Consider the following 21,007-nt stretch of genomic DNA (forward strand, 5'->3'; position numbering starts at 1 on the left):
TGAAAATTCCCATCCTTTTTAAGGCGCAAAAATATGTAGACAAGGAAATAAGAAAATTTTAAGAGTTTGTATGAACATGATAAATTTTAAATATTATTTTATTTGACTAATAATATATATTTTGCTATAATAATATATATTTTATTATTAAATTTTATTGTGTATTAAAAACTTATTGTATATTAAAAAAATTATTATAACTGGATGTAACCAGGTTTGGCCTGAGCTCGGGTTTCAAGCATGGGTTGGTTTCAACCATGAGACTCGGATTCAAGTTTCGAACATCAAGCTGGCTTGAACCCAGCTCTTAACGAACCGTGCCACCGGGCCCGATGCCGAAGAATAGCTAAACAATGCTTGAGCTTGGTCAACGGGCAGCAGCGAGTGCTCATTTACTGCCGCAGCTAACCCTTTGACCGGCCTCCCGGTCAAAGCTGTCCACCTTGGCTGCTCGGCGCTTCAAATGCCCGCAAACTTTGAATCGATCAATCTTGCTTCTTTCTTTCTGCAGCACAAGCAATCTTAATAATTAATCAGTCAAACTAATATTTTCAACTAATTTAGGAAAAAAAATCAAGAAAAGTATATATATGGAGTAGCTGAGTAGGTTTAAAATACGTCAGTTTTTCAATCTCCAAAAATTTGTGAAAACCTTTGGTGTGGACCAAGATACGTGCACAATGAGTGGAGCCAACTCAGGTTTGACTCAAGCTCTTTTGAAAAACTAGACTACTCGAGCTCGACTCGTCTTGTTTATAGACAAGTCCAGCTCGAGTTTAAATTTGTGGTCGAAATGTCAAATGAGTTAAGTTTGAGTTATAAGAACTCAATTTGTTTAAACTCGGCTCAATTATATAAAACCAGTTCATCATAGTTGAATTAGTTAAGTAAGTTAACGAGTGAAACAAGTTAAAAGAAATGAGACGGTTTTTTACAAACAAGTTAGACGAGTCAGGCGAGTCGATCTCGAGCTTTTTGAGTTGAGTTGAGTCGAGTTCGAACTGGTTTAGCTCGACTTCGACTCGACTCGTGTGCAGCCTAATTGTTTGCATGAACATATGCGAAGATAATTCTTAGAAAACCCCAACCAGCACACATAACATGGTAAAAACATTCTCGATCCAACTACACGAGAGGGAAATATTTTCCGTCCTGGATAGGTAGCTAAACGAGGGGCAGCTTGCGTTGGACAATAAGATTCTTGTTTAGAATGTGCTGTTTGGAAAAATTTATCCCCACCGGCCAAACAGTGAAAGAAGGAACTCTAATTGGTTAATCCTTTCACTATGTCAATGTAAGTCCAAATTGTACGGTTCTACCCAAATTTTAGTTGTAGATTTTAAATCTGATACTTTTTCCCTATTGCCATCAAACCCGAAATGTCACGCTCAATATTTTAAGGTAAATAAAGTATAGGTAGTTGTGCGACACACCAACTTTTCTTTTCTTTTTAAATAAAAACAATTTTTTTTTATCAAATCGATGCTAGTAGAGGGCAGACACATGCAGCAGTTCAAAAATACAGTATATATGAAAATAAAAAAAATTGTAATGGCATTTTTTTTTATATGCTAATACATATCAACTAATACAAGATTATGGTATAAATATCAAGCAATATTAATACATAAATGGTTGAAATGGCATTTGAATGACATCCTGAAACCAAAATTTTTATGGATCAAAAAAAGTTTTATAAAGAAAAGTTTCTTATTGACTAGAGGGCAGACATAACTATCAGCCTTTTTGGCTCAGGCTTTGTCGATCCAACTTATAGTGCATTCGTTGGATTCTCGACTCCCTTTCGACCTTTTCAAGCTCCGTCTGCCCAACAAACACGAAGTGGTGGGCCTAATCCTTTTTCAATTCTTCATCATCACCATTATTTCTTTTTTTTTCATACATATCCTTTTAGAACTTTCACAGCCATCACTTCCTTTTGGGTTTTTCTCTCTGTTTTCTTTTCTCCTCCCGCGAATGCCCCGGGACAGATGGTTCGGAACATCGCCATCGAATCCCTACTGGTTTGCCTCCTCCATTATTTCATCTTCTTCTCCGTCCACTTACGCTACTCCTCCGCTCAGAAGACCTCCATACCTTTGGGCCAATCCCTGAAACTAAACGAAACTTTGGTCTCCCCAGGTAACGTTTTCGCCTTGGGCTTCTTCACCCCAAATGGCAGCTCCTTCGTCTACCTGGGCATCTGGTACGCCGCACTTCCCGGCCGCACCGTCGTCTGGGTGGCTAACAGGGCGAATCCGATCCAAGCCAACGACTCCGGCGCACTTCTCACGCTGTCGCTGGACGGCACCCTCGCGGTGGTCGACGGGAACACGAGCAGGCTCTGGTACGCCAATTCTTCGTCGTCGACGTCGCCGGGAAACGACACGACGGCGGCGCTTTCGGATGACGGGAGACTGGCCGTGTCCGGGAACCAGGTGACGTATTGGGACAGCTTTGGGGATCCGTCCGATACGTTTCTACCGGCCATGGGCTTCATCACGAACACGACCTCCGGGAAGAGCGTCCAGTGGACATCGTGGGCGAGTGTCTCGGATCCATCACCCGGGCGGTTCTCGCTGGGGCTCACCCGATACAGCCCCACAAACCCGATCCAGCTTTACCTATTAAACGGCTCGGCACTGTTGTGGCGAACCGGCCCGTTGAGCGGGCGGATCTTCTCGGGCTTGCCCAATATGTCGATCTTCAGTATCTACGGGTTCAATCCGAGCCAAAACGGGGACGAGTTCACCCTTGGGCTCAACTCGGGCAGCAGCCGGCTCAACAGGTTCGTCGTCGATCCCGCCGGCGTCGTCAAGCAGAGCAACTGGAGCGAGACGGCTGGGGCGTGGGTGGACCTCTGGAAGCAACCCGGGGGACCGTGCGACCGGTACAACTGGTGCGGGTCGTTCGGCTTGTGCGATCCCTTGAACGCCACGGACGTCTGTGGGTGCCTGCCGGGGTTCGAGGCGAGGTCGGGCACCGGCAGGGACGGGTGCGTCCGGCGGACCCAGTTTGGGTGTGGGACCAATGGGTCGGGCTTTCGGAGCCTGCCGTCGGTGAAGCCGCCGGATCAAGGGACCGTCTTCGCGAACCTCAGCAGCCAGGCCGCTTGCCAGGCAGCGTGCCTCGGCAACTGCTCGTGTACGGCGTACATTTACACGTCCGGGACGGGGTGCATAATGTGGTTCGGCGACCTGCTGGACATTCTGCAGTTCTCAGGCGAGACGGACGGACTCGAGTTGTTCCTCAAGCTCGCGCCTTCTGAAATTGGTACTCTCGCTCCCCTTCCTTCTAAACGTTTCCTGGTGGCACTTTCACTTTTAAGCATGTAAAGTGAGGGGATAGTGCTAGTAGGAATTGAATTATAGTTTTAACATTTTAACAAGAGCATAGATATAATTTCTCTATCAAAAAAGTATTGTTCGATATAGTCTTTTGATCTTCAATTTTAAGTCATTCATGAATTTAAGATTTCTTGTCTTCAAGTCATTTTGTTTTGATAAGTGCTTGAGCCCGTTATGGGATTATATCATTTAAAATTTTAAACTTTAAGGAGCACTCATATGTAAATATATAATAATGAACTGCCACCGTGTAAATAACACAAAATTTATGTGCTGGCATAGGCCCTCCCCTTTTGTTTTTGTCGACCGTTGCTTTCATGGAGTGTATTAACCTTTTATTACACGTATTCACGCCCAATACCACTATGTCTTCCTTTGTCTCTATCTTGTGTCCCAATTTTGTTTAGTGCCTATTTTTATTTGATTTCTCTTTAAAGCATGCATAGTCAGAAGTATCACTTTGACGTTTTAAGAGTGATTTTTTTTTTTTTATGTGGCTCCTCAACTTTAGTTATTTATTAAAGATTGTGCGGAATCTTTAAACACTTATAAAGAGAGTGAGAGTTGTAAGTGACTGGTTATTTTTTGAGTCAAAACTAAAATTGTTAGGGAAAGTATTGAGATCCATTGAACCAAAGTGAGCGGAGCCTAATTTGGGAGTAAGTTGGGTTCATACAGTTTTTCTTAGGTAAAAATATAAAAATGCAGTAATTTTTCAAAAATTATAAAATCCTAAAATTGGGTAAATTAAAATAAATGTGAAATTAATAAGATAATATCAAAAAATAAATAGATAAAGCAACATAGAAAAGTAAAAGATGGAAACGAGCAGCGGCATTAAGAAACGTGAAAAATCCTGAGTAAAAAAATGAGAAAAAAACACAACTTACTTTTATGTTTTCTTTTTTTGCGTTTTTTTGCCCCTTTTTAAAGCAGAATTATTAAAAAAAATTGGTTTTTTTGCAATTATGCTCTACAGGTTTGCTTTTAACATATTATACGTAGATCTCTATTGGCGAAAGCGGTTGGTAGGGCCATGCAGAGTAATTCTAGCTTGGAACACCTACCATCATCTTCTCTACAATGTAAAGCGCCAAAACAAATTCTCTTCTTCAATCAAGCACATAATGCATGGTTGGCAAACTCTGAATCGGCAGACGACAAGGTCACCAGGTCAGCAAGTTGACTCATCGACTCAGTGAGTTGACTGGTCGACTTGGTTGAGTTTTAAAATAACCTAAATCGAGCTAGTCAGGATGAGTTAGGACCGAGTCACAGGTGAGCCAGGCCAACCTTGACTCGTGGCCAGGTTTTCTAGTATTCCCAGCTGATTCGGGTGATTTGGCCTGCATTAAGTCATCTCTGTATGGGACTGTTTAGTAACAAATGAATAAAAAAAAAACAATGTTCTATTAATCTGTCTCAAAGATTGTCTCTTCTATTATGAATTTGCTTTAATCTTTACATCAGATTCATCAAACATTATGTTATGTTAGTGTTCCCCATGCCAAATATCCATGTTGCTGATATTATTAAATTAAGTTATTGTATTTTATTTTATTTCAACATCTTGTGCTTTCTTATTTACTTGTTAGCTTGATTCTCTTCCTTTATCATAGATTGGGCATTTTTTTCTCTCCCCTTGGTTAATAGACAACGGCCTTCTTATATCGGTGCTTTTGCTGGCGTCGTTATCTCAATTGCTTATGTGGCATTGGCCAATATGCGTCTGCCTTTTTTCTATTTTTTATTTAGAATTGATTGAAAATAACGTTATTTTAAATTGATTATGTTAGAAGCAAGGGGAAAAGGATAGAAAAGCAATCTGCAATAGAAGAACAGTTAAGATATTCAAGTACCATGTTGGGATGTGGAACACTGTGGATGCTTGTTATGTTTATTTCTCTGGTTTTTATTGAATAGCCAACGTGATTTTCATTATTCAAGTTTTTTTTTTTTTTTTTAATTTTGAGAAACAATTCTCTTTCCCGCTCATTGTAATTAACTGATCATTCAAGTAGCGTAACCTCCCTTTTAAAGATTCACTGTGTGGACTGTGGACGACTTGTTTTTCATTTATAAACATTGAAGCAATTATTAATTATCTGCCTCTTTGTTCCACAGCGGGTGCCCATGGCCGTAAGTATGTGAAGATATATGTGCCGAGCATCTTGGGTGCCGTTATTTTGGTGGCTTGCATCTTTTGTTTATGGAGACAGAAGGGGAGGCTGAATGGTAATCAAATGTTTTCCTTATCCTGTTCGTAGTGAGATTCATATACATGATATAAAGAACTTGAGATGAAGTTTCCATTTTTCTTTCTTATAATTGGGTACATAATATTGTTTGAAGTTTCTCAAAATTTTCCAATTCAAAGTATTTAGGAAGAAGATAAAGAAAGAAAAATAATAAACTTGTGCTTGGTGCTGTATGTAAGTTTCAGAATGTAAGGTTCTCAAGTAAGATATTTAGTAATCTGGCTGAGTCAGAATCGACTTTGAATTATGTAGAAATACAAAAGAAACGTCTCAGCTTTTACATTTTGCCGGACATACTATTCAATACATTAACAGAGATATTTTTTGTCCTGAGCAGATTTTTCTTTTGTTCATGAACTTGGGGATGTTTCAGATGACCTGGTTTTGTAACTATTTCCATTTCTTCTTGTACCATTTTGACAGAATTGTGGAAGAGAAATGGAGTTGGTTCAAGCATGGTGTCTTATATGGGCACTCTTGATCATGTGGCAGAGTCTGGCAGAAGGGTTGAGGAGAATGGTGAAGGGCTGCCGTTGCTTGATTTGGCCTCTGTAAGGGCAGCCACAAATGGCTTTTCTCTTGCAAACAAGCTAGGAGAGGGCGGTTTCGGTCCAGTTTACAGAGTAAGCTTCCAGTTTTCCGAACGAGCAACTTACTGCAGAAACAGAAAGCTTGAACTGCAAATTATGTTTTTATATATGTACCAGAACAAATCTTTTAAGTGCTATCTGGAAACAAGAAGTCAATTTTCTTCAGTATAAATTTCGGTCCTGTTTCGCTTCAAGGTCGTTTATGCAAGAAAAAAGCTCAATCTCCTCATGTTTTTCTTGATTGGAAACTGTAGCTTTAGTTGGAATCACCTCTGCGTTTTTTCATCATCAAAATACAGAGAAATGTGATCATAAGAAAATAATGCTAGTTATTGATTTAACTGATCTAAAACTTTAGAGACTGAAATTCTTTGTTGTGGTTGTGACTTAGGGTAAATTATCAGGAGGGCAAGAGATCGCCGTGAAGAGATTGTCGAGGAATTCAGGACAAGGAGCGCAGGAGTTCATGAACGAGGCAAGGCTGATTGCCAAACTTCAACACAGAAACTTGGTTAAGCTTGTCGGCTGTTGCGTTGAGGAAGACGAGAAAATTTTGGTGTATGAATACATGCCCAACAAAAGCTTGGACGCTTTCCTCTTTGGTAACTAATTGATTCCCCTGCCATAACTTTCCCGATCTCTTATCATCACAAACTGTTCTTTCTTCTCAATAACTTCATCTGCTCCGAGAGTTCAACCCAAAATTCCATCGGTCTGTGAACTGGGGAAATCACTGTTTTGCTCTTCATTTTCTCAAGTTATGTTTGAAGCGTTTCAACATTTATAATGAAAATGAGATCGGGGAGGTGACGAGACTTAATTTTCAGATGAAGCACTTGGTCGTGAGCTTGACTGGGAAAGGAGATACACAATAGTGCTGGGGATTGCAAGAGGGCTGCTGTATCTTCACCAGGATTCAAGATTAAGAGTGGTTCATCGCGATCTGAAAGCTAGCAACATTCTGCTCGATGCTGCAATGAACCCCAAGATTTCTGACTTCGGAATTGCAAGAATCTTTGGTGGCGATCAGACCCAAGAAATCAACACCATAAGAGTAGTTGGCACATAGTAATCTCTTTCTCTCTCTCTCTCATAACTTCTCTCTCGTGATAATCTTACTTTGCATGAACTAAGTGTGGATGTTTGGCCGCCAAACTTTACGAGCATGAAACCAAGAAACAGACGAAAGAACAACACGATTGAGATTTGATCCAACATCGTTGGCATTCTCCTTTTGTTTTTATTTGGTTGTGTTAGTTTGACCTTTTTGTTTTTGTGTGTTCGATATACAGTGGGTATATGTCTCCTGAATATGCGATGGAAGGAAGGTTTTCAATAAAATCCGACGTCTTCAGCTTCGGGGTATTGGTGCTAGAGATCGTGAGTGGCAAAAGGATGACGCGTTTCCACCATCCGGACCTCTCACTTAATCTTCTCGGATACGTATGTGGTCACCTCCTCCATTGTGCCTCACTCAATCTTTTTTATTCATCATATGTCATCATCGTTGCTATTTGGCTTTTGAACCGAAGATTTAGAAAGTAAAAATCAGCACAGCTTGTCTGTAGTCTTTTGCAGAGAGAAGACTGGACTTCCCTCTTGTGTTTGAGTGACAGAATTTAGTATCTAATATTTGTAATGTTGAACTCTGTCCAGGCCTGGAAATTGTGGAATGAAGGGCGAGCTCAGGAGCTGCTGGATCCGTCATTGACTGCATCATCAGTGATCAGTTCAGACCAAGTAGTGAGGTGGATCCATGTGGGTCTGCTCTGCGTTCAAGATGATGAAACGGATCGACCAACCATGTCCACCGTCGTCGTTATGCTCGGCAGTGAAGCTTCAAATCTGCCGCCACCCAGCATGCCTGCCTACTCTTCGAGGAGAAGAAGAACTGCTGGAGAAGCAAATTCCACTTCTACCGACGGTTCTGGTATAGATCAATCCGTCAACCTTGTCACGATCACTGCCATGGAAGCCAGATGAATGTCTTGAAAATGGTGTGAATATTCTTGTTTCTTTTTCTGAAAAAAGTCTGTATATAATGAGTTGGAAAAGAAGGGGCAATTATAAACCTGATTTGATTGTGATTATTTTTTTGTAATGTGGAGGATACTTGCTACTTTTTCAATGAAAAGGAAAATATTGATATTCTTTTGAACTCATTAGACTTGTCATTGCAGATCGAATGCCAACTTCCAACCCTTCTTTTTCTCTCTTACCGCCTCACCTACTCTTTCTGATCTCACCGTCTTCTTCTTTTTCAATTATAAAAGAACATGAGCCAGTAACGAATGTAGAACGGCAGGTTGAGAAGAAAAAGACAAACCAAATCAAGCACCTGAGGCAACTCAATGGTAATTTTATTTGGAAAAAGCTTTGACAGTAGCTTTATTGTCGCGTCCGATAGGTTGAAAGAAGACAGCAATGGAGGTTCAAAATTTTTCTGATCTAAAACCCTTGAATACATGTATATTTATCGATGTAGCAACGTTTCAGACCAAGCTACCTCATATAACGTGTTCCAATCTGCACTTGAAGCATTGGTAATGTACAACAGACCAGCAAGATTCATCCAGAAAAAAATGTTAACCCATCTCAAATAAACTTTGAAAATGGAGCCAAAAAACCCATGAATTACTACTCACATCATAAAATGGCTGCGAGTTTTTTGGACTACAATCGATAGTTATACTGTATCGACATCATGAATGTACACGATATATCTACTCGTTGGTATGAGAAATGGTTTAAACTTTAAACATACTACTGCTCTTCAAAGAGTCAGCCTATAAGCAGTAACAGAAGTTCAATTTCTGAATTTATATCTTCTCCGATCTGGAAAAACTTTCCGAGCAGATGTATGGTGCTTGATCTTCTTGTTAGGAACAACACACAAAACTCTCCTTTCGCACTCTTAAGAGGTGCTTAGAAGCAACAAGAAAAAAAACAAAGATTTATGTGGTTCGGAGCAATAATCTCCCACGTTCATGGTAGCACAGATCTTTCACTATTCACTCTCAGATGAACACAAACACTATCAGAGAAAAGACAAAACCAGAAACGGCAGCCCCCCTAACAACATAAGGATTAGGGCAAACCCGCATTTGTACAAAATGACATAAATGCCCTTGCATATGAGTGTCCAGTATAGATCAAGTTCCATACACCAACACTTCTTGTATCATTGATCTTCTTGCAGCCTCAGCCGGATAAAAGTTTACAAAACCTAATATGATTAGTTGTGGGATGCTGTTTTCTTTTCTTTTTTTCTGTTCTTCCTTTTCCTGTGAGCGGCACACTTGTTTACCATCATTACTGGATTTAGACCAAGGCAGTAATTTTGATCTATGAAGAGTTTTACCTGTCAACTTTGGTTGGCTGAGTTGAGCTCAGAATCCGAAAATTCAAACAAGCGATGGTGCGGTTTGATTCACATGAAGGTGAGTCCACCAACCTAATCTTTGTTGTCTACAATGTGAAATTTCGGGAGCTTCATACAAGTGACATAATGGCTCATGAGGGGCTACGTAAAGTAATATTTACAGCCAGTATGGTTTTCAAGATTTGCATACAATATTAAAACCGAGATTTACAACTTTGCTTTTTATATTTGTACATACTTTGTTTCGGAAGAAGGAAGGGAAAACTACGGGGCGCACGCAACTCCTAGCGGCCATTTTGGACTGCATGAACACGCATACACACAGCTGAATATATATAGAAAACTATGAATCAGATGAAAGTGATACAATCCTAATGGAGATAAGAGACTTTAGAGGGCTGGGATTTAAAAATCAGTGGCTCCCAACTGAGCTTCGTTGTACAAAGTCCAAAGGACACGCCCAAAAAGATATGAATTATAAAGACGAGTGGTAATACTTTTCCACAAACTTCAGCTTTGGTCAATGCAAATAGAAATTGTATCAACTATCAATGTTTGGAAAACTTGTAAAGAAAAATTAAATGCGATCTTGATCTATAGCGTATTTTCCTTTGCCTATTAGTAGTGGGGGCTGCATTTGAGCCAGTGTGGGCACTTGCCCACCTCCTTATTTGGGTTATTGACCCCTTTACCATTTGGCTGAGCTAAATAAAATGCTTTCCAGCTGAAAAAAAAGATGCAAGCCAGGTCAAACACAATTGAGTTCCTGGAGTCAGCAGCCATAATTTTCAATGTGAACTTAGCCTATAGGCTTAATTTCTCTTAACCTTTATCAGCTTCATCGGAAATGTTTTAAATGGGCCAGCGAGTTGACTCGTGGACTCATTCGAATTTTAAAATAATGTAAATCACTGCAGTTGAGGACAATAACTTAAATGCAAGAACAAACCACAAAAACAAAATAGAAAAAACGAAATATACAAAATAGCAACACAATAAAACAAAATAAGAGAGGCGAGAGAGGGAGTTGATAGACGGAGTGACAGAATTACCTAGCAGCAAACGAATGATAGTTCCGTAGTTAAATAGCAAAGTGGACACACCTTACACAAGGCGTTCAACAGAATCCGACGATAAGTGACCCTGAAGACCTTGTTGTTGCATTCCTCCCAAATGTGTCACCAAGAAGATATGAACCACAGCCTTCAAACACAACCCAAAAAAAAAGACAGAGAGAGAAAAAGAGATGACTTCCTTCCTAACATTGTTTGGTTTTGAAACATGCTGCATCTATAGTTGCACCAAATTAGATAGTTACAATAGTTAATAAAAATACAATAATGTATATGTGAGTCACGCTCGCCTAATACTGTACAGTATTTTTGTAATGAAGACAAAAATACACGGATAGAAATACTTAAATCCGGCTCCCATTGAACATTCTAGGTGGGACCCACTGTCATTTCAAATTTAAATTGGTCGTAAAAATGAGGGGGAAAAAGTGGTCTTTTAGAAAAAGAAATAAAAACATTCATCCTTTTGAAATAAGGATTGAAATAAGCATTATCTCTTTTTTTAAAACATAAACATTCAGAATCTAACATCGAAAAGACATCTGATCAAATTGAAACGATACAAAGAAGACTTGCATGGCCCTTTCATTTTCATTTCATAAAGATGGAACGGCTCTTAACAAAAAAAGCAAAAGAAAAAGACTAAATTAACTCCTTATAAGGACGAATCTGAAAGAATAAAAAAGTTGTTTTTGGAGGAGAACAACACAAGCCACAAAAAAAAAAGAAAAAAAGAAAAAAGAAAAAAAGAGAGGCCTCCAACAATATAGAAAATGCCACTCTACGAGCTTAAACCACAAGAGACGGCTGCCCTTACAAAATAACACTAGAATCGATTTCTTGATGTGTTTGGCGACAATTGTTTCCCCAAATTCACACTTGTTTCTATTTGTATGATCGTAAAAAATATTTGCTCACACCCACCTTTACACAAAACTATATAAGCTGATAGGATTTTGGGAAAACAACTTGGATCTTATAGTCAAGTTGAGGCAAACATATGTTGATGACTTGAGATCAGGATAATTATATATACAAAATGGTGGCGGAATTGGAGTCATGGATCCGAAAGATTTGGTGGCGGAGATAGGATTTTTTTGACTGAAAGACACTCGAGTCATCGGCCCGAGTTAAGTGGGGGCACAACATGTGGTTGGACTGGAATGGCTGAGCTACTTTTTTAAGGAGCCCACACTTAACTCCGCCGCCACTGTAGCTAAGAAAAATGACCGGAATGGCTGTGGATAAGGAACATGTCAGTGAATGAACGTCTACGTCCTGATATAATCAATTTGAGTTTTAAGTTTTTTCCTTTTGATGTTGGGCCCAGTTTATGGGCCATCGGCATTAGTTTTCTGTTCAATACAGCTAGCTATTTGTTTAATATTGAACATCAAATTTAAATTTCTCAAGAAAAGCTGGTCTTTTTTTTAAAAAAATCTTTCGTCTATGAAGTGAAGTGTATACGTGTACAATATGAATACAATATAAACACAAAATTTTGTCGAAGAAATGGTTCCAAATAACTTGGCATGCGTTCATACTCATTTCCAGGAAATTATGGAGCTTTGGTGAGTCTATATCTATATAGTATGTATATCATAAAAAAGTTGATAGAAACCAACCACTCGAATAGAAAACAAAAACCAGACCTATTAAAATTAATTATACCTTTTTACAATCTAACCATATATGATCTTAAGAGTGATTTGGTGAGAAATATATATTAACTTAATTCTTTTTAACTAAATAATATTTTTTAATAATAAAAAATGAACCGCTTATAACCTCAAAATTTTGATAGTAAAAAAATCAATTTTCTTTTTTTCTTTCATAAAAATGACATGAACTAAACATGATTCATATTAAATTAGTGTTCATAAACACATTATAAGATTTACATTGTTTTTAAAACACTTTTTGACATGAATGTAAGAGGTCTAGTTTTTATTCCTACCCAAGTAGTCTAGCGTGTATATATATATATATATATATATATATATGGCCTACTACATCTCCATCCAATCACATCTACTTAAGCGCATATAAGAGGTTGAAAGATTTCTCTGTCCAAACTTAGATGGAGAAATCCAAGAATCTTATAAGAGAGGGAGAGGGAGAGAGAGAGAGATGTGACTGTGTTACCTAAAGTCTCTAATCATACCCAATTGTCAAAAAAAAAAGTATAAGCTAATACTAGGTAACAAAAAAGTTTATTACCTCTTTTTTTTAAACATTGATCATGATAAATAAAACGGTCATCTTGAGTGAGTTAGATGATTCCGGATAACTCTAATCACCCTTTTATATATATATATATATATATATATATATATATATATATATATATATATATATATATATGAGTCAACTTTGGCATACTCAAACTGGAGGAAAGCATTGCCGTTGACTTCAACCTTAAGAGTTGGACATAGACGAGCTGGTCTTCAGCGACGGATCCGCGAGGCACGAGCTGACAGAAAGGATCCGACATTGAAAGTATTCGGACACGGACCTCCTTCATAACATTGAAAGCGCCTTCACATCTTGAACATGCGATTTTGCAATTTTTTCATGGTAATAGAAAGTAAGGATAATGTTCTTTCTTTTCATATTAATGAGTCGACCTTATTTTTTAATCTTTTACATTTTCTAAGTTGTAACTGGAAACCCTTTTCAGATGTAGTTGCCTCCAAAGAGAGACTCATTTTGAAAACAGCAAAGATGAGGACTGTATCTTAGGTTGATGAGAAAAAGTTTCGAGTCAGTCGGATTTCTTATTTAAAGAAATATGGTATGATGATTTTGATGTTTTTATATTTCTCAATTCAATGTTAGAGATAACCATACCATGCTTTTTTTTAATATAAAATCGTTTTTATAATGGAAACATATTTTTATTTTATTTATACCGAACGTCCTCGTTCTTTAGACTGCTTCTTCTTGGAAAATCTTCCTTTCTACGCGTCCTGACCACTGAATCATCTTCCACCACCAGATTTTCTCTCGACGGAGCCGTTGCCTTTCTCCATTGTTTCCTGCCATCGAAGGGGCCCCCATGCAACCTACATAGTTCCTCCTCAACAGGTCCATCTCTATCTTTCAATTTGAAAGAAAAAACAACTCAACCATGAATCCCCAAAAAGGAGTGAAAGCGTCGAAAGGAATTCGCAGAGAAAAGCTCTGATCAGTATAGCAGTCATGGTTTCTCCCTTTCTCCTCTTTATTTGCTTCATTCTTTTCGCCATCCCGTTCCCTCGGAATTGCCATGCTTTAGGAAACTTAACAGCAGGGCAAACACTGAATCTGACTGAGACCATCGCATCAGCAACGAACGCCTTCGTGCTGGGCTTTTTCATACCAAGGGGCAGCCCTTCTCAGGGTAGGTACTTGGGGATATGGTACTATGATGTGCCTCAGACCGTCGTATGGGTGGCCAACAGGGAGAGTCCGATCCCGGCGAATGATTCCGGTGCAGTTCTTTTACTCCCCAACAATGGAAGCCTCTCAATTCTCGACGGAAATGGACGGAAAGTATGGTCGGTGGGCGATTTGCCGGGATCAGGTAGCGATGCGTTTGCGGAGCTCCAGGATAGCGGGAATCTGGTGATAACTCAGAGCAACAGGGCAAATCGTGTATGGGAGAGCTTCAGGTACCCAACGGATACGTTCCTGCCGAACATGCAGTTTATCGTGAACACCAGGACCAGCGAGTCAGTGCTGTGGAGGTCATGGAAGAGTCCGGTGGATCCGGCGCCGGGTCCGTTCTCTCTGGGCCTGGATCGCTACGGCCAACAGCTCTACCTTTGGAATGGCTCGGTACCCATCTGGCGGAGCGGTCCGTTGAGGGGCCGGACGTTCACCGGAATCTCAAACATGTCCGATTTCAGCATATTTGGATTCAATCCGATGCAGGTGGGCGACGAGTACTCGATCTCTCTCGCCCCCAACTTCACCGCTCTGACCAGGTTCGCGCTGGAATACACCGGGGAGATTAAAGAGTACGAGTGGAGCTCTAGCAACAAGTCCTGGAATCAAGCCTGGCTCCAGTTTACAACCCCATGCGACTTCTATGACCGGTGCGGGGACTTCAGCGTCTGCTACCAGGACCGTCCGGAGGAGTGCGAGTGCTTAACTGGGTTCAAGCGTAGTTCCGGCGGGTGTGTCCGGCAGAGGCCAATCGGCTGTGTTGATAAGAACAGCAGCGGCGCCGATGCCGGTTGGAATTCCGGTAACTTCGAGCCTTTGCTGAGGATGAAGCCGCCGGACCATGGAACATTGAATCAGTCGATTGTTGGTCAGGAGGGGTGCCAGCAGTGGTGCCTCAGCAATTGTTCGTGCACGGCATACGCGTACGCGCAGGGCATGGGCTGCCTGGTGTGGAACGAGAAGTTGGTGGACCTTCAGCAGTTCATGGGCGTTGACGACGGAATTAGCCTCTACATTAGACTAGGTGCTCTTTCTCTCACTCGATCTGACTTTTCTAAACTTTGTTAACTCGACTTTGTCTCCCTTTCATCGTCTTATCGTTGATCAAGATAAAACTCTGCTCTGGTGCAGGTCGTGTTGGGATATTAAAAAATATATATATTCCCCTTAAATGAAGTATATGTTTCTTAGAACTTTGCATTTCCAAAATTGCATGAATTTGCATGCCCTAGATCAGAATTTCTGACTTGAAAAAATATAATAATTTATTCATTAAATTTTGCACCCTCGTAGATTTGATTCGCATTGGTGGTCATTTTAAAATCTTAGTTTAAGATACTATAATCAATCCTACTGGAAAGCAGCAGTTTACTGGTTGAAATGGCCAGATGCCCACCACAAGTACAAAGTCAGTACGGGTTATTATTTAGTCCGATTATAGTCTTTTCTTTTCTTTTTATTTTAATTTCAACCCCGATTTAGCGTGAATAAGCATTCGAAACACCATCACAAAGGCCTTTTTATGACCCAATACTCATGGTAGAAAATGCAAGTGATATATATATATATATATATAGTAACTCTTGTTTTTTAAGTCACTCAATCATCTAATCAAAGTTGTCCGACTTAATAAGATGAATGGTTAAGAAAAAACAAAAAGTGGTAGGTACTTTAGTTTTTTAATTGTAAACACCAAAGTCAAGTATATAAACTTAATTGAAAGAACCATCACATAAGTAAAAGCCAACTTATTCTATTAATGGTCAGACCCAAAATGAGAATTCAAACTTAAACGCTGGGTACGGGATGGGCCGCCAGTGGATACCCAGTACCGGCCCGTCTTGGGATCAACATTTATTTTATTAATTTTTATATATAAATATAATAATCTATTACAATTAATTATATGTATATATTATTTTATATTAAAAATATGTTTTTTAATCCCATCGATGACTTGGACCAGGCTAAGGCTCGGGTTTTAATGGTCAGGCTAGGTTTCGTATGTCGAGCAAGCCCGATGTTCAGGCTTATTCAAAATTATTTTATTTTGAAAGAGTGGTTATACTTTCCCTTTCAAACATTTGAAGAATTTTGGTTTGGAGTTGATTCCATTTTTTCAAAAGGAAAGGCCACTAAATAATTTCATTCCTCTTTGGCAGCACATCTGCCGCAGACAATGTATACTATTTTTTTGGTTTTGACAAACTTGATGTTCTCCTTTTGGAGTGCTCAAGGCAAATTTTGGAGTATTAGGTGAGAGAGATAGACGCAGTTGACCGACAATCAAGAAACGCTTATTGCATTAATTTTATGTAGATCAGATTTGCCAAGATATTCTAAAAGCAATGGAATATATGCACATGTTCATGGGAGAGATGATTTCTTAAATTGAATATATGCATGGCGTTCATGGGAGCTACCGCTCCTAAAGAATTTTTGGAAAAAGAAAGTGTAAACTATTAGATTGTCTTTACAAATACAGCTCGGTGGAAAACTGTGTAAGCTGTGCTCAATATTATGCATCATTTAAATCTTAAATTGTATTCACGCACCCTTAACCAGTCCCACCTGCAGTTTGCTTTAACCAAACACTTCCTTTTTTCTTTTCAAATTTGTTTCCCTGTAGTCTATCTTACATATGTGATTGTTAGATTCAAAGTCAATATAGATATATAAGTTATGAAACTTTTAAATTGTGCATGTGGAAATATTTTAGGAGGCTTCAAGATCGACAGTTTGATATATTTTAAATGTAGATCACATCTACCTTTTTTATTAGCCAAATATATATATATATATATATATATATATATATATATATATATATATATATATATATATATATATATAGATATATATATATATATATATATATATATATATATATATACTTAGACCACGAGAAGAGTTTATCAACCTTTCAGCCTTCATATCAAACGATCCATTCATTGTAACATTAAAAGCTTGTTAAAATCAATTAGTTGCATACTTTTATTTATATTTTTCATATGTGAGCTATTCAATCATATTATTGTCCCAACAATTTCACGTTTGTTAGCTCCCATCTTTCATGAGATGAGTGTCTGCGCATGGTGGTAGATAGATAAAGGCAATTCAAAATCAGATATATATTTTATAGTCGAAGTCATTTTTACTCAATCCAATGGCATAGATGTTGCGTGCTCCATTAATAAAGAAGAGCTGGTAAGATAAAGAAAGTAACTAGATTAGATTAACAAAGTAACGGAAAATATATATATATATATATTGTCCAACGACAATTAATAATTCCATATTTCTTACGTTTGACAACTCTTCATTCTTAAATCTTTTAAATTCGATTTCACTTGATTTTTTTTTTCTAAAGGCCATTAATTCACCATTTGTTCTACTAATTTTCAGATTCTCAGAAGAAGAAATCGCCGGCAGTCATTTACGGAACGACTCTCGCGTCAGCTGCAATTTGTGCTGTTGGGCTCTATTTGTTGTGGAGATACTGGGGACGACTGAAAAGTAAGATTAATTATTTTCCATTTTCCCATTACATCTACGATTACTGCAGTTATAATCTATATTGCCTAGAAGTATTCAGGCTTTGGATGTTATATATATCACTCAAAACTCCCTCACTTAAGCACAGTCTTGGGTTTGAAACAAGTTCGTCTTGGATTCGAGTCCATATCATATCCTATTAGTGGCTTTCACTTGAGAAGAAATGACAACAGAAAAGAGTATGTCTTCTTGACTGCATGCATTAGCTTGCACTAAAGGGTCGATCATTTTGTTGGTAGTGTACATAATTCTTGTTTATGCGTGAAATAATCCTTAGCCTTGTGTTCGAAGAGCCAAAATTGAATCAAAGCTGTGATAATAGACTGTAATGGTTTATCATGTCTGTTTTCTCCAGGTTTTAGTAGAAAACCAAAGGTAGGGGATGGCTTGAAGGAAGCACAGTCAAGTGATATTACCAGCCTGCAGCTGGTGACCCATGGTTCAATCGGTCCCATCAATGCGCGTGATGAGGAAAGCCACCAATTGCCGTTGATCGACTTCAATACTTTAAGAGCTGCCACAAACGATTTCTCGGATGCAAATAAGTTGGGAGAAGGGGGATTTGGCCTTGTTTACAAGGTAAGTTAAGTTTCATGAACATATAGTCATGAATCAATATTCAACAAAAAGTATTTTTAACTATCAAGACAGAAGCTTGCCGTCTGAGAAAAAATTCTCAAAGCTTATCACAGAAGTAGTTTCTCTTGTGCACAAAAGGAAAAGCTTTTGCTGTGTGGTAACATATATCCATTGTTGGGGCAGGGTAAGCTACCAGAAGGACGCGAAATAGCAGTGAAGAGGCTCTCAAGGAGCTCCGGACAAGGGTTGGCGGAGTTCATGAACGAGGTGAAGTTGATAGCGAAGTTTCAACACCGCAATCTTGTGAAGCTTCTTGCTTGCTGCATTGAGAAGCAAGAAAAGATGTTGATATACGAGTATATGCCCAACAAGAGCTTGGATGCTTTTCTTTTTGGTAATTGGTCTCAATTCCCCCCTACCCATGATCTTTCGCTCTTAGTTTGTTTCTCTGAAAGAGTTGGTCTGTAAAGAACTTTCACCCATAGAATGAAATTTTCTCAAGTTCTACTAGCTACGGATATTTCTATACTAGTTTTAGCCAAAAAGTTGCGTGACCATGACAGTTCATGTATGTGACAAGTTGCCAACAACGATATTGCAGATCCAGCATTCAGTCGGCAGCTAGACTGGGAAAAGAGGTTCAGAATTGTGCAGGGGATTGCAAAGGGACTTCTCTATCTTCACCAAGATTCACGACTCAAAGTTGTTCATAGGGATCTCAAGCCCAGCAATATCCTGCTTGATGCCACTTTGAACCCCAAAATTTCAGACTTCGGGATCGCAAGGATATTTGGTGCCGACCAATCCCAAGTCAATACTACCAGAGTCGTTGGTACATAGTGAGTTATCTTTCTCTCTTTTTAACGCTCTCCGTCTCTCTGTAACTCATTAAGTAGTGTTTGGTAGCCTCAGATTTGAGAAGCCAAGCTGCATTGAAAGGTCTGCTTTCAAAGATCCTCACAAACTGAGGAACTCAGTAATATGGATCTTAATTCACATTACATGTAAAAAACCATAGAGTTAAGGTTGGATTGAGGGGAGAGGAGTCCGACCTTAAATTTTCATATTTGTAATTTGAAATCCATGGTGAAACAAACACACCCTAAAAGTGTGTTTCTTCATGTGCATATCTAAACGTTTAAGTTATTTGGTTGCAGTGGTTATATGTCTCCAGAGTACGCCTTAGAAGGCAGGTTTTCAATTAAATCAGATGTGTTCAGCTTTGGGGTACTAGTCTTGGAGATCGTGAGTGGGCAGAAGATGACAAGGTTCTACCACGAAGAGCTTCTTCTCAACCTTCTTGGATATGTGAGTATGCATAAACTTTACACCTCTCTTAGACTTGGGCAATGTGCCTTGTTTTGAACTCACAAAAGGAACTGCCGTGGCTTACTGTGAAGCTGGTATATTTTTGGTGCAGTCATGGAAGCTGTGGAAGGAAGGCAACGCCTTGGAGTTGCTGGATCCGTCGCTGGAGGGGCAATGCTCCGAAATGGAAGTGTTGAAGTGCATCAACGTGGGACTGCTTTGCGTGCAGGATGAGGCTACAGATCGGCCATCGATGTGTGCAGTTATTCAAATGCTGAACAGTGAAGCAGCAAACTTCTGCGAGCCGCAGATGCCGGCCTACTACTCCAGGAGAAGACTTTTGGACAACTCTTCTTCATCTTCTGACGCCTATCCGATCAGAAGCCGAACTGTGAATGGTCTTACCGTCTCTGAAGTGAATCCTCGATGAACCATGGGCGTTTGTCTCAAATATTGGCAGCTGGCTCAATTTTGAAGGTTTGAAATTGTAAAAAAAAAAGACAAGATTCATGGGACAAGAAGGCTAAGTCCGAACCATGTAAACCATCCTCAAGGCCGTGACGTTCAAATGGGCAGCCGAGATGATGAAAGGCCAGAACAGGCTATTACATGGCCCGGTTAAGAGCTGAAACCTTCTCCTTTTCCTTTGTTTTCAGGTTCTCAAATCGATCAGCATTGATACTAGGTAGCGAGATTTTCATGTGTTTCAACTTGTATGTTTGACCAACTCCTCCTACGGCATAGAGACATCTATAACCCGGCACCTCTAGCTTGCCCATTTGAGCCATGCCCCTCGAGCCCAAAGCAGGTTATCCCATGCTTGAAAGGTAACAAGCTATCAGATGGATTTAATGCTAAGGGAAAGTGGGTTCTCATGTGCTGAGCCACCCTTGACAGCTGAACCTGTTACCAGGCAGAGATAATTCTCCGGGAAAGTGGGTTCTCGATGAGCTCAGCCATCGCGTCCAATTCAATAGCTGAGGGATGATTTGGTGTTTTGATTGTATACCTGAGAGATGATTTGGTGTTTTGAGTAATGTTCTATATCAGTTTCATTGCCTTCCTATATGAACCACTCTTCGAACAATGTTGAGTCCAATTGTATAGTTGTATCTTTTCAATTGACAGTTTAGTTAGTGCATGTGACTTTTTTTTTTTTTTTGAAAATTTATGAAACTTCTTATTTCTTTAATTGGTTTTCATATTTTTCATGTATTTCCTTCATTTCTTTTTCTTGATTCAAAAATGGGACAGTCAACAGATTGGATTTTAATCGAATATACTCTTGAATGTATCCATTTTTTCAAATATTCACATATTCGGATTTCAGTTTGGATTTGAATACGAATAAAAAAAAAAGTCATATTCGTATCTGAAATCCGATTTCACAATTCGAATCGAACCGAATCTGATTTTTATATTCATTTTGAAATCTAAATCTGAATTTTGAACCGAATTTTGCCAATTTCCAAAATATAAGATCATT

The 21,007-nt window shown here is 39.1% G+C and overlaps 2 protein-coding genes across 2 annotated transcripts; both read left to right on the forward strand.

The window, feature by feature from the left end:
- The first annotated feature begins 1,759 nt into the window (after window positions 1–1,759).
- LOC116264381 (G-type lectin S-receptor-like serine/threonine-protein kinase B120) lies at window positions 1,760–8,353 on the forward strand. Its single transcript, XM_031644551.2, has 7 exons — window positions 1,760–3,273; window positions 5,472–5,582; window positions 6,029–6,228; window positions 6,587–6,797; window positions 7,023–7,263; window positions 7,488–7,638; window positions 7,852–8,353. Exons 1-7 carry the CDS (start codon window positions 1,992–1,994, stop codon window positions 8,176–8,178), a joined length of 2,523 nt encoding a protein of 840 aa, XP_031500411.1. The 5' UTR covers window positions 1,760–1,991; the 3' UTR covers window positions 8,179–8,353.
- Window positions 8,354–13,608: 5,255 nt separating this feature from the next.
- On the forward strand, window positions 13,609–20,529 carry LOC116264382 (G-type lectin S-receptor-like serine/threonine-protein kinase At1g11330). The gene is made up of 7 exons (XM_031644552.1): window positions 13,609–15,103; window positions 17,485–17,595; window positions 17,990–18,213; window positions 18,397–18,607; window positions 18,815–19,052; window positions 19,371–19,521; window positions 19,634–20,529. Exons 1-7 carry the CDS (start codon window positions 13,852–13,854, stop codon window positions 19,949–19,951), a joined length of 2,505 nt encoding a protein of 834 aa, XP_031500412.1. The 5' UTR covers window positions 13,609–13,851; the 3' UTR covers window positions 19,952–20,529.
- The last annotated feature ends 478 nt before the right edge of the window (window positions 20,530–21,007 follow it).

Source organism: Nymphaea colorata, chromosome 11 (assembly GCF_008831285.2).
Source record: "Nymphaea colorata isolate Beijing-Zhang1983 chromosome 11, ASM883128v2, whole genome shotgun sequence".
Taxonomy (NCBI): Eukaryota; Viridiplantae; Streptophyta; class Magnoliopsida; order Nymphaeales; family Nymphaeaceae; genus Nymphaea; species Nymphaea colorata.